The sequence below is a fragment of the Theobroma umbraticum genome, unplaced genomic scaffold (assembly GCF_002168275.2).
Source record: "Theobroma umbraticum cultivar Fairchild unplaced genomic scaffold, ASM216827v3 scaffold_55.0, whole genome shotgun sequence".
In the NCBI taxonomy this organism is placed as follows: Eukaryota; Viridiplantae; Streptophyta; class Magnoliopsida; order Malvales; family Malvaceae; genus Theobroma; species Theobroma umbraticum.
In genome coordinates this window covers 2,938,649-2,949,629 of record NW_018397270.1, presented here as the reverse complement: position 1 = coordinate 2,949,629, position 10,981 = coordinate 2,938,649, and the positions used below count along the sequence as shown (strand labels likewise).

General features: G+C 37.5%; 3 protein-coding genes across 3 annotated transcripts; 2 read left to right on the top strand and 1 right to left on the bottom strand.

The window, feature by feature from the left end:
- The first annotated feature begins 293 nt into the window (after positions 1-293).
- On the top strand, positions 294-7,412 carry HCF173 (high chlorophyll fluorescence phenotype 173). The gene is made up of 13 exons (XM_021441379.2): positions 294-1,237; positions 1,531-1,743; positions 2,136-2,340; positions 2,468-2,543; positions 2,668-2,803; positions 2,941-3,045; positions 4,504-4,584; positions 5,869-5,958; positions 6,046-6,111; positions 6,379-6,435; positions 6,517-6,594; positions 6,670-6,717; positions 6,831-7,412. Exons 1-13 carry the CDS (start codon positions 662-664, stop codon positions 6,900-6,902), a joined length of 1,803 nt encoding a protein of 600 aa, XP_021297054.1. The 5' UTR covers positions 294-661; the 3' UTR covers positions 6,903-7,412.
- Positions 7,413-7,541: 129 nt separating this feature from the next.
- On the top strand, positions 7,542-9,037 carry LOC110426207 (uncharacterized). Its single transcript, XM_021441380.2, has 3 exons — positions 7,542-8,152; positions 8,424-8,468; positions 8,934-9,037. The coding sequence occupies exons 1-3, from the start codon at positions 7,767-7,769 to the stop codon at positions 8,989-8,991; spliced, it is 489 nt and encodes a 162-aa protein (XP_021297055.1). The 5' UTR covers positions 7,542-7,766; the 3' UTR covers positions 8,992-9,037.
- A 632-nt stretch (positions 9,038-9,669) lies between these two features.
- Positions 9,670-10,950, bottom strand: LOC110426208 (uncharacterized). The gene is made up of 2 exons (XM_021441381.2): positions 10,518-10,950; positions 9,670-10,011 (listed from the first exon to the last, which is right to left on the bottom strand). Exons 1-2 carry the CDS (start codon positions 10,770-10,772, stop codon positions 9,847-9,849), a joined length of 420 nt encoding a protein of 139 aa, XP_021297056.1. The 5' UTR covers positions 10,773-10,950; the 3' UTR covers positions 9,670-9,846.
- Between the last annotated feature and the right edge of the window lie 31 nt (positions 10,951-10,981).

Genomic DNA, 10,981 nt, shown 5'->3' with positions numbered 1-10,981 from the left:
TTTTTTTTTTTTTTTTGGGTTCCTTTCTATGTTTTCCCCTTGGAACATTTGACCCCCCTTTTTGTAGAATGGCTTCTTATTTAAAAGATGGAAAAATAAGTAGCATTGAACAACTGCAGCAGGCAATTCATTTTTAGTCAAATTATTCTTATATAGTTCAATCAAGGTCTGCTTGATTTTTACTCTCTTCCTTAATGCTAGCGCCAAATTTTTTTGACTGTGGAGCATTATGTTTAAAATTTTCAATAAAGTTATCCGGATTTGAATGTTATTTTGTTGCATGGTCTGACGAGTTGAATACTACTACTGCTAGCTGGGTGTGAAGAAGGCAGGCAGGGGTGTGCTAAGGGAATGAAAGGAAACAGGCAAGTCAACGTGGCGCGCTTATTGGCAACTAACTTGCACTTCCAAAGGAACCCAAACCTCTAATCAAGATTTGTGGTCTTCATTTTTCTGTTGCTGCTTTGGCTTCTTCCTTTGATTTTGATATCTCAACGTTCAACCACCCCACCTTTCTTTTCATTCCCCGTCCCTGCCAGAAGGGGAGAAAAAACGTGAAAGTAAAAAAGAAAGGGGAAATTATCGACTCTGGGAATAATAACAGACTGAAGCTACATCTGAATCAAAGCTGCTTTTTCAGTCTAAAATTACGAAAACAGCAATGAGTGCTGCCACGGCAACTACAGCAATGAGTGCTTCGACCGGTTTAAGCAATGGTTTTAACAGCAGCCCCAACTGGCTGAAATGGCAACCTTCTCCTTGTCAGCGTTCCAACTTCCTTATCCCACGCGCTGCTTCCTCTCCCAACACTGGCAAAGGCAACAAGAAAAAGCCCAAAGCTAAAAATACTTCTCCTCCTCCAACTCCTATAACTAGGACGACAACAACAACAACAACAACTGAATCTATTTCACAAGACCAAACGCAACAACAACAGCAGCAGCAGCAGCAGCAAGTTTCGTTAAGTTTGGACGACGTCAACCCAGTGGGGTTGGGACGTAAATCCAGACAAATATTTGACGAGGTTTGGAGGAAGTTCTCTGGGTTGGGGCAGATTTCAAGGACAACTCGTGCCGATGATAGGGAAGCTTTGGATGCTTTGCTTATTAGAGAAGGACCCATGTGTGAGTTTGCCATTCCAGGTGCTCAAAACACCACTGTCCTTGTTGTTGGTGCCACCAGCCGCGTTGGACGCATTGTTGTCCGTAAGCTCATGCTCAGAGGATACACCGTCAAGGTTGCTTTGCGTTCACCACTTTCTTCTCCTTTATTCTATTTTCCAAGTGAGCGAAAGTCTAAGGGGCTTGAGTTCAAATAATTAGATTTCCCATGTTTAAAGCTTCAAATTCTAGCTTGGAATTGAAACTTGTTTCTCTATCTGCTTGTTTGGTTAGTGCAACGGCATTTTCTTTGCCTAAGGAGGTAGAAAACTATAATGTCATAAATTGTAGAGTTGAATTTCTCCAAGATTTGTAGCCTTAGTTTTATAGACCTAAATATAATGGTTTTTCCTTAATTCTGTGATTAAAGGCTTTGGTGAGGAAGGCAGATCAAGAGGTCTTGGACATGCTTCCTAGGTCAGTTGAGATAGTGATTGGGGATGTGGGTGAGCCTTTCACCCTTCAAGCTGCTGTAGAAGGTTGCAACAAAATTATCTATTGTGCCACTGCTCGGTCTACTATCACTGGGGATCTCTATAGAGTTGATCATCAAGGGGTTTTAAACCTCACCAAAGCATTGCAGGTTTGTTCCAATTTTGAGCATGTGTTTTACTCCGTTTTTATTCGAATATGCACATATGAATGCATGATCCTTCCAAGGCTAGATTTTCTTTGTGGATGTTCCATCCCTCATAATGCTCAAAACAAATCATCACTTCTCTAGAGGCAGTAAATGCCCTTTTCTTTTTCATTAAATTTACTTTCTCTACTTGTCCAAGACTTGGGCATTTCTCAAGTGAACTCATTATAACATTGTCTACTTCTATACAGTTTTATTACCATGTTTTAGACTAGCATACTGATAAACTTGTTCATTGCAACTTGTGGATGGCTTCATGGTAGATTGATTTATGGTCTATCTATATTTCTCCCTGAAAAATAGCTTTGGTGAACTGATATCTAACATCACTGCAGGACTACAATAATCAACTGGCACAAATTCGGGCAGGAAAAAGCAGCAAAAGCAAGCTTCTGCTTGCAAAGTTCAAATCTGAAGATTCATTGAATGGATGGGAAGTACGTCAAGGTACTTACTTCCAGGATGTGATTGCTTCGAAGTACGATGGCGGAATGGTTGCCAAGTTTGAGTACACTGAGACTGGACAAGCTGTTTTCTCAGGTAATTTCAGTTGAAATGTGATGCATGCCTAGCTTGAAACAATTATTTACAGTCTCCATATGTTTTATTGCCTGTGGCAAATACAGGCTGTTCTGTCTTTAACTCTGTTTTTGATTCTCAACTTTAGGCTATGTTTTCACCAGAGGTGGGTATGTTGAGCTGTCAAAAAAGTTTTCACTTCCTTTAGGTTGCACTCTTGACAGGTATGTAGCACATCGATATACCTTTTTACTTAGTAGAAGCTGACTGTTGGTTTATATGTTATTGACAAATATATTGATTCCACCTTAAAAGTGTACCTCACTTTATAGAATATTTGGTGTTCAGGTATGAAGGTCTAGTTCTCTCTCTTGGTGGTAATGGAAGATCTTATGTTGTAATTCTTGAAGCTGGTCCTTCAGCAGATACAACTCAAAGCAAATTATACTTTGCAAGAATAAACACAAAAGTAGGATTTTGTAGGGTAATGCTCTCTTATCCCTCAGAAAGCTATGGGCTTTCCACCATGAGCATTCTATGCATCAATTCTTTTTATTCTCAAGAGGTTGGTGAAAGGGTATTGATTAAGTTACATATTTTCCCCTTTCCCATGATTGACAGGTCAGAGTGCCGTTTTCATCATTCCGTCCCGTGAAACCAGATGACCCACCATTAGATCCATTCCTTGTACATACATTAACTATACGCTTTGAGCCACGAAGACAGGTTTGTGTATTTTGAAACTTGCCCTTTATCACCTAGTTTGAAAACTTGTAGAAGTATGAGGGATCGTTACCTACATTTATTCTCAAGGTTTCAGGACAATAATTCTTTGAATGGTAATTGACTTTGTGTTTTTGGCTATCATCAAATCTTTTTGAAGCTCATTTTTGTTACTATTATCAAGTATGTTATGAGTTTGAAAATGACATGTGATATTTTTTAGAATCTGCCTAAGGAAATCTTGTTGTTAATTTAGGTTTGTTGTATAGATTCTTCATTTTCTGCTTTTGGTGGAATCTTGAGGTCAAAACTATAGAATTGTTAACTAATGGATCTCTTTGGTGATATGACTGCTAGCTTGGTATTTATTGAATATTTTAAATGATTTTTAAACCAGGAAGAAATTTAGCATGCCATTGTAATTAATCACCTTATTGTTCTCATTTGTTATTGGTTGATACTTGATACTGTATATGGCCATCTGTTATGGTGTCAAATGAACTTTTGCACTAGTGCTGTTTGATATGAATAAAAAATGTCATAATTATACAAATGATAGAATACATTTCTATCAAAAATACATTGGAACAATGATTTGTTTGCCCTATAAATTTGTTCTTTTGATTCTTTACTACTATGGAGTAAACTTTGTGAATGCTGCTTTTTCTGGGGTAGAGATTGTCATTAATGTGGAGCTGGCTCATTCAATTTTTAAATGGAAACACGTGGACTACTGCATATATATTGTAAATTTTGATTAACAGATTGCTTCAGGTGTTAAGTAGTGAGAATTTATGACATATTATGAGCTTTTGGTGGTGGTATTTTCGTTAATAATACACTTGAATGATGATTTCTGCTTCCATATCACCATGATAGATGGATTACTAATATTTAGATTAGATATATCTAGGCTTGCATGTCAGAACTTTGGCCACCAACACACTCAAGAAGTGGCACTTGAAAATCAAATTATGTATTTTAGAGTAGTATGTAGAAAGTTTTCATTTTGCTGCCAGTGGCAACTCCACTTTTTGGTACATGGTTTAATAAATATTCTAATTTTAGTATTTGTAATGAAAATTTGTTATGATAGCTTCTATCAGTCTATTCCAAAAATCTTTTCTCACGTTTTATAGTCTCCAGAAAAATTCTTATTCAACAGTTTTGATGACATCATGTCATCATTTTGTTTTCACTGATAAGACCAGCAAAGTTTATTCTTTTCCATAGTTTTCTACTGTACTGTTCAAACAAAAAACTAATTGTTTTTGTTTCTTCCTTGGACATCCCCTAATTGGTCAGAAGTTTATTCTTGACCTTTTTGTGTTCAGTGCTAACATCACTCATACTGTTGCTACAGTGATATGTGATGATATATCCAATTTCTTATTCCCCCTGATCAAATAACAACTATTCTGCTTTCAAAACTTCTGATTCTTCATATTATCCTTGCTGCAGAGGCCCGTGGAAGGACCAGCAGGAATGAAGCAAGACCCCCGAAGTTTCAAGCTGATATTGGAATATATAAAAGCTTTGCCTGTAAGTGTTTTATGTATATTCCTCCTTCATTGACAGAAGGACCTTCAGTTTCTCTTTTTTCCCTATTTTTAGATGTCATGCTATCATTTATGCTATAACATCAAAAATAACCACTGCTGCACCTTTTCCTGGTAACATTTATAAAGAGTTCCTGTTTTGAATCTTGTCATATGGTAACCATTAACTTTAATGAGTTAAATGCAAAAAAGGCATTGCTGCTTTGACGCTTGAGCCTCTGCTTGTGATGTACATACGTTTTTTTTTTTTGAAAATCATGATTTACATACATTCAGATAATATGGATGGGGTTGCAAACAACCACTGTTATTTATTTTGCTTTTTTCATATAGTTTGCTCAATTCTACCTACGCGTGTGCATGTAGGCACATCCCGCATGTGTGCACGTGCATCAATGTCAATCTACAGCTATCATACCCGTCCCCGTCATAGCAACAATGATTTTTAGTTATTGTCTACAACATTTAGGGCACTTTAAAGGAGAAATAAATGGTTAATGGCTGAAAATCAGAATTCATTGATCTGAATTTCAAGCTAAATAATTGTATCATTTTTCCAATTGCATCATGTGAAGCCTTGGTTCCATCACTAAAGCTGTTCAGTGTGTTAAAATCTCCTGATTCTAATTATTTATTCATTGGGTTATTTTGAGGTATCTTGAAATGAGTCAACCATTTACTCCAACTTGGAGGTTTCCGCTACCAAGTTGAATAGATTTATGACCTTTTTATTTACATAATTTGAAGCCTCAGTTCCATCAATGAAGTTGGTGAGCCTGTCAAAATCTTCCTATGACTAATTAATTATTTTTTGGGTCAATTCTTCAAGTTCCATGTTTTTCAGCTATGCTGAAGTGAGTCAACCATTTAAAATTAACTTGGAGGCCTTCGCTTGCATGTTAAAGGGTGGAGTGGATAAAGGAAAGATGAAAAATAGTACAAAAAGCACTATCTGTGACTGATTATTGTTATTATTATTATTTTTGAGGTTCCAAGGATGCAAAAGTGCTAAACAATGCTTATGGATGTTCCCTGTGCTCAATGTGGCTGTTAATAGTGATTTCTTGTTAGACGCTAGGTTATTGATTGGAGTGTCAATATTTTTGTTAATATACTGCATGATCTGGTTCAAAATATTTGTAAAAGTAGGATGGTAATACCTCATAAGGGACACAGTTGAAGTTACTACCTAGTCCATTTGCTACATTTTTAAGGAGATTAGATATTTTCTCCCATTCTAAAATAATTTTGCCTTGATATCCTGCAGACTGGGCAAGAAACAGACTTTGTTTTAGTTTCGTGCACAGGATTAGGAGTTGAGCCAAACCGAAGGGAGCAAGTTTTGAAAGCCAAGAGGGTTAGTCTTATCCTTGTGTTCATGTGAAAATCATTCCTTCTCTGTTTTCCCTTTCTTACTTAAGTTTCATGCTTGAGTTTTTTTCAGGCTGGTGAGGATTCATTGAGAAGATCAGGTCTTGGGTACACAATAATTCGCCCTGGTCCTCTAAAGGTACTACTATACCATTCTTGGGAAGTTGCTGAGATTCAAACGCACTTCATTTAAAAGTATAGTGTTTATACTAGCTAAAGTGCTCCAGTTCCTTCACTATAAATGGTTAGAAGGCTGTATGTTAGTTTAACGAGAGAAAATCATTAGGGAACTCCTATATATTTCAATGAGAATCTACTGTACCAAATGTTTTCAAACTTGTCCCATATTCACCTGTGGTTTGTTGACAGCCAAAATATATACTGAATCAAAGTTTGGTTCTTACAGGAGGAACCTGGTGGCCAACGTGCTCTTATATTTGATCAAGGAAACAGGATTTCTCAGGCGAGAATGCACTATTAGTTTGGACTCTAATAAAATTTATTGAGTTTGCCTCCTGTCTTACTACTTTCTGTCTTTCATCAGGGCATTAGTTGTGTTGATGTGGCTGATATTTGCGTGAAAGCATTGCATGATTCAACTGCAAGGAATAAGAGCTTTGATGTGGGTAACATTGATTGCCACGAAAATTTTAGTTCCAAGTATGACGGAACTTAACAGAATCTTGTTTTTGTGCAGGTATGTCATGAATACGTGGCTGAGGAAGGGAGGGAGCTTTATGAGCTGGTGAGGATCAATTAATACCTTTTCTAGTATTCAGAACTGAATGTAGTAGCTTTTAATTGCTTGTAAACAATAATGACTTGAACTAAGGCAGCAGAAACATGCTCTTTCTACAGGTCGCCCATTTGCCTGACAAAGCAAATAATTATTTGACTCCAGCTTTGTCTGTTTTGGAGAAAAACACTTGATAATTGTTTGACGATAACATGTTATCCTCCTCTGCGGAAAAGGATCTTGTTGTAACGACATCTAGAAAGGAGGAAACAAGAAGAAAGAAGTCTCCTAACTTGATGATATCTCTTTGGAAGTCAGCAACAAAACAATTTCTGTTTTCTTTTCTGCCCAGATGATGAGCGTTGTATAGGTCATGCATGGTCTTTTTTTTTCTGTAAATCCATATGTAGTCTGATATAGAAAATGTGTATGTATGGTGGATAGCGTATAGTGTATATGGAAAGCTCCAGATAATGGGGAGTCTTGTCGAATATTTTAATTCATTTTTCATTGTAATGCAGAATATCATCAATTGTTACACAAGTCATATTCAACAGTGTTTACATTCTTTTATGTCTTGAATTCATTACCCCTTCCTCCTATTCCAAGTTCTCAATAAACCACATGGGCAGAGGAAATTGGCAATATAATGTTTAAGGAATTGTCTTTCTTTCTCCCACTATATTTAATCTTACATTTTCATATATTGCTGAATTAACTGAGTGCTTGAAGAATGATACTGCTGTTGTTTGCTTTCAAGAAATGCTCATGTGCAATTCATGTGACTTGACACAAATTTTATACTAGTGTAGAGTCAGATGGATTGAGGTAACTGTGATCTCTCTTGTCTTGATTACAGGCCACAAAAACGAAGGTCGACACGTGGATCAACAAAATGACACAAGATAACTCTTCTCAGTTAGGATGCCGTAGGACCACCAACAACATGAAAATTTTTGCTGGAGAGATAAGGAAAATGTGACAACTCTTGTTTTCTTTACCCCTGCTAAAATGAAGAAGCAGAATTGATAGCAACAAAGAGCTACACATTCACTATAATGCTACTTTATGGCCATGGTGCTGCCTTTTGTGTCAGAACTTCATTGTACTGTGTCAACAGCAATAGCAGCAACAACATTGCCAGCAAAAGTAAAAGCTACCTCACCAGATACAGCCGCAGATGCCACCTTGCATCTAGCTTCCTTGCGGCTGGTGCTCTTATAGTCTCTGCAGCTGGGGCTGCAGAGGTACCCCAAGATTCAGAAACTCTGTTCAACATACCCCAAACGCTTTCAGGAGAGTGTGCATCCTCCAAAGACTGCAAGAAGCCTAGAATCCAGCGACCAAAGTCTAGGAAGGCTGAGTCATGCACTACCAAATGTCTCACCACTTGCATTAGAGGTGGTGAAGGCTCTCCTGGAGAAGGTCCTCTTAATATCAGAAGGTACTGAAGTTCCTTCCAAGGATCCATCTCATTTTGCTTGGCCAAGGCCGGCCCTATAGAACAACCACTGGCAGCCTGGCTGAAGTAGACCCTTTGCTAAACTATGATGATCATACACGACAATGCTTAAAGGAATAAAAACACAGCTGAGAGAAAGTTGTCTGTACTTTCACTGAATTGATCTTGGGTTCCTTATATGTGCGCTCCTTATATTCAGCATTAACACATTACTTCTGAGAAGATAATTGATGGTCTTTTTCATCCTCTGCAGACCTTTAGTGGTTTTCAAGGAAGGATTTCGAAGTCGCAAGTACTGGTACTATCTCTGAATTCCTCTTATTATAATCGGCAAATATTGTTGCTAGCATCACCAGTCAATATTGCTTAGTTACATCATTTAAGCTTCAATTAAGCACTATATTGTAAAGGAACTGAAGATATGAGAGTTGAATTATTTGATCTTATCTGATCCAAAAAAAATAGTTCGTTAGGTTAGTAGAATTACATAAACTTAAGTATCTATAAATGCAACCAATTGTAAGAACGAAAGAATTTCTGCAAGAAGTCAGGTAGACTCGTCTCTATAATCTATACCACCAGAAGCTTTGCTGGCAGACTGCCTATACTTCAACAAAAGGTTCCAGGCCTTCAATAAACATTGGCAGAGCATTTTTTTTCTTTTGAAAGGCAGAGGATTACTTGCATCCTAGTTCAATTGTCCTTTGGATGTTCATTTTCTTTCTAAATTATGAACCAATAAGTTCCTTTCTTTAATGTGCAGCTTGGTGGAGTGTTCCGATATTTGTAATTTGATTGGAGATGAGGATTATGGACCTTGAATTGTATATGTTTTTGATGCTGCAATGTGACAGGAAGTTTCCTTCATTCATTCTTGATTCCACTTTATTCATTCTTGACTCAATCTTTTGACCATATGCTTTTGCATCACCATATTGTTTGACCACGATTATCTTATCCAAGATATGTTTGTGAACTCCCAGATGCATGATTGAAGAGCTAGAGAAAACTTTGTATAAATGCTTTAACTCTACAGCGTGACAGCCGCTGCTGGCCTTTGCAAATTGCCATAGAACCTTGTGATTCTCCTGTAAATATGCGCATTACTTGCCTTGACATGATATCTTCATAAAGAAAGGTTATAAGGCTTGCTGTGTCAAGATGACCAAGTGTCTCCCGAGTATGCATCAGTAACCACAACCAACACAAATATGGCATTTCCTCATTTTGCAGAGAGGATAACAAATCGAAAGGCTAGGAAGCAATCCTTTTATAGCATTCAGTACTACAGCTTCTAGCTTTTTGCTTTATTATCCTTGCAAATATTTACATGTAAATGAAAGAAGAATAGGACTCTGATATCTGAATTAGATTCTTCATCTGAATCAATTAGTTATGTTTCATTTTGGCACGGACCACCATATGCGTTAGAAAAGAAAGAACATCCATGACTGCAGATAATGAACTGTAAAAATTGCTGTTACAAGATAAAGATCATCTTGGCAGACATTGCTTCATGCTCTTCAATCTTTGCTTATCACATAAGTCACCGTTCTTTACATCAAGTGATTCTCCATTATTCAACTAAAGATTTGAATGTATGCTCTTTACACTTTATTTTTCCAAGAAAAGAGTAGACAAAACAAGTATGTCAGAGTTTCCTACATATATAATCTTCAAAGCCTCGATAATGGTTTGATTAGAGCAAACAAAGAAGATACTGGTGACACAAATGGAGACTTCCCACTAATTTGATGATCATCTTGCCTTCGCTCATCTACTTCATGTTCACCTTCAGTTTCTTGCTCTTCATTAGCTTCCTTCTCAGCATCATCCACCATCTGCTCAAATGACCAATTAGAACTAAAGACTAAAGAGTACCAATCCATAAGGTGAACTGAATTGCTTCTAGGACTTCACTCTATATATCTTGTAGTTTCAAGCCGTCTTAAAGTAAGAGAAAGAGTGCAACCCCAAAGATGAGTTAAGAAGAACAAAACATAAAAGTATCTTAAGAACTGGGGACATTGCTTACAAGCTCAAAGTTCTCAATCTTAAAACAGGTCCTATAAAGTAGGCATTTTGCCCTTGGTATGACTACTAATGGTTAAGAGAAAAAGAGAACTCTGCCGATTTTTGAGATTCCGTGTTGAGATGCTGCCGAGTGCCCCTTGAGCAGATGCTGTTTTTGTAATTGTTTAGAACAGGCTCTTTTCATGATAGCTTCCATGCTAACAGGAATCTCCAAATCTCAACGTTGAAGACTTCCCACGACATTCTAACTTATCATTAATAAAAACTCATCTTTCAAAAAAAAAAAAAAAGAGAAAAAGAGAAAAAAATGTACCTTTCTAGTAACGGCAGGGGAGAGTGAAGGAAGAATGTCTACAAGATGAGTCTTGATACGGTGCAAGGCATCCTTGGTAAGACCATGAGCAGCAACAGTAACATCCCTCACCGCACTCTCCAACAAGTGCCTAGCATTCTCCAAAGCATCAGCAGGGACTGCAGCTGCGGCCAGCTTCTCCAGCACCCTCTCCTTTATCACCCCAAGATTCCTCCTTATATCAGCTGCCAATGCCACTCCCTTCATCATCACCATCGCCTTGAACGTTTACCTTTGTTTTTTTTTCTTGAATAGTATGAGCTTATTGTTTCTTGTTCTTACTTTGGTTTTACTCTGATCCCGATTGCATGGTGTGGAGAACACAGCTCCCCTTGACCCACCTTGGCTACGTCAGTTTTTGGTGGTAAGTGCTGGTTCTAGTGGTAGTTGTTAATTTGCTCAATGGCAAATGGGAAAGGTCCATG

Coding starts and splice junctions, on each gene's coding strand:
- LOC110426207 (XM_021441380.2), top strand. CDS start 7,767: ATGCTACTTTATGGCCATGGTGCTGCCTTTTGTGTCAGAACTTCATTG. Junction 8,153..8,423: donor GGTCCTCTTAATATCAGAAG/GTACTGAAGTTC, acceptor CATCCTCTGCAG/ACCTTTAGTGGTTTTCAAGG. Junction 8,469..8,933: donor TTTCGAAGTCGCAAGTACTG/GTACTATCTCTG, acceptor TTTAATGTGCAG/CTTGGTGGAGTGTTCCGATA.
- HCF173 (XM_021441379.2), top strand. CDS start 662: ATGAGTGCTGCCACGGCAACTACAGCAATGAGTGCTTCGACCGGTTTA. Junction 1,744..2,135: donor ACCTCACCAAAGCATTGCAG/GTTTGTTCCAAT, acceptor ACATCACTGCAG/GACTACAATAATCAACTGGC. Junction 6,112..6,378: donor TTCGCCCTGGTCCTCTAAAG/GTACTACTATAC, acceptor TGGTTCTTACAG/GAGGAACCTGGTGGCCAACG.
- LOC110426208 (XM_021441381.2), bottom strand. CDS start 10,772: ATGGTGATGATGAAGGGAGTGGCATTGGCAGCTGATATAAGGAGGAAT. Junction 10,012..10,517: donor CCCCTGCCGTTACTAGAAAG/GTACATTTTTTT, acceptor TCATTTGAGCAG/ATGGTGGATGATGCTGAGAA.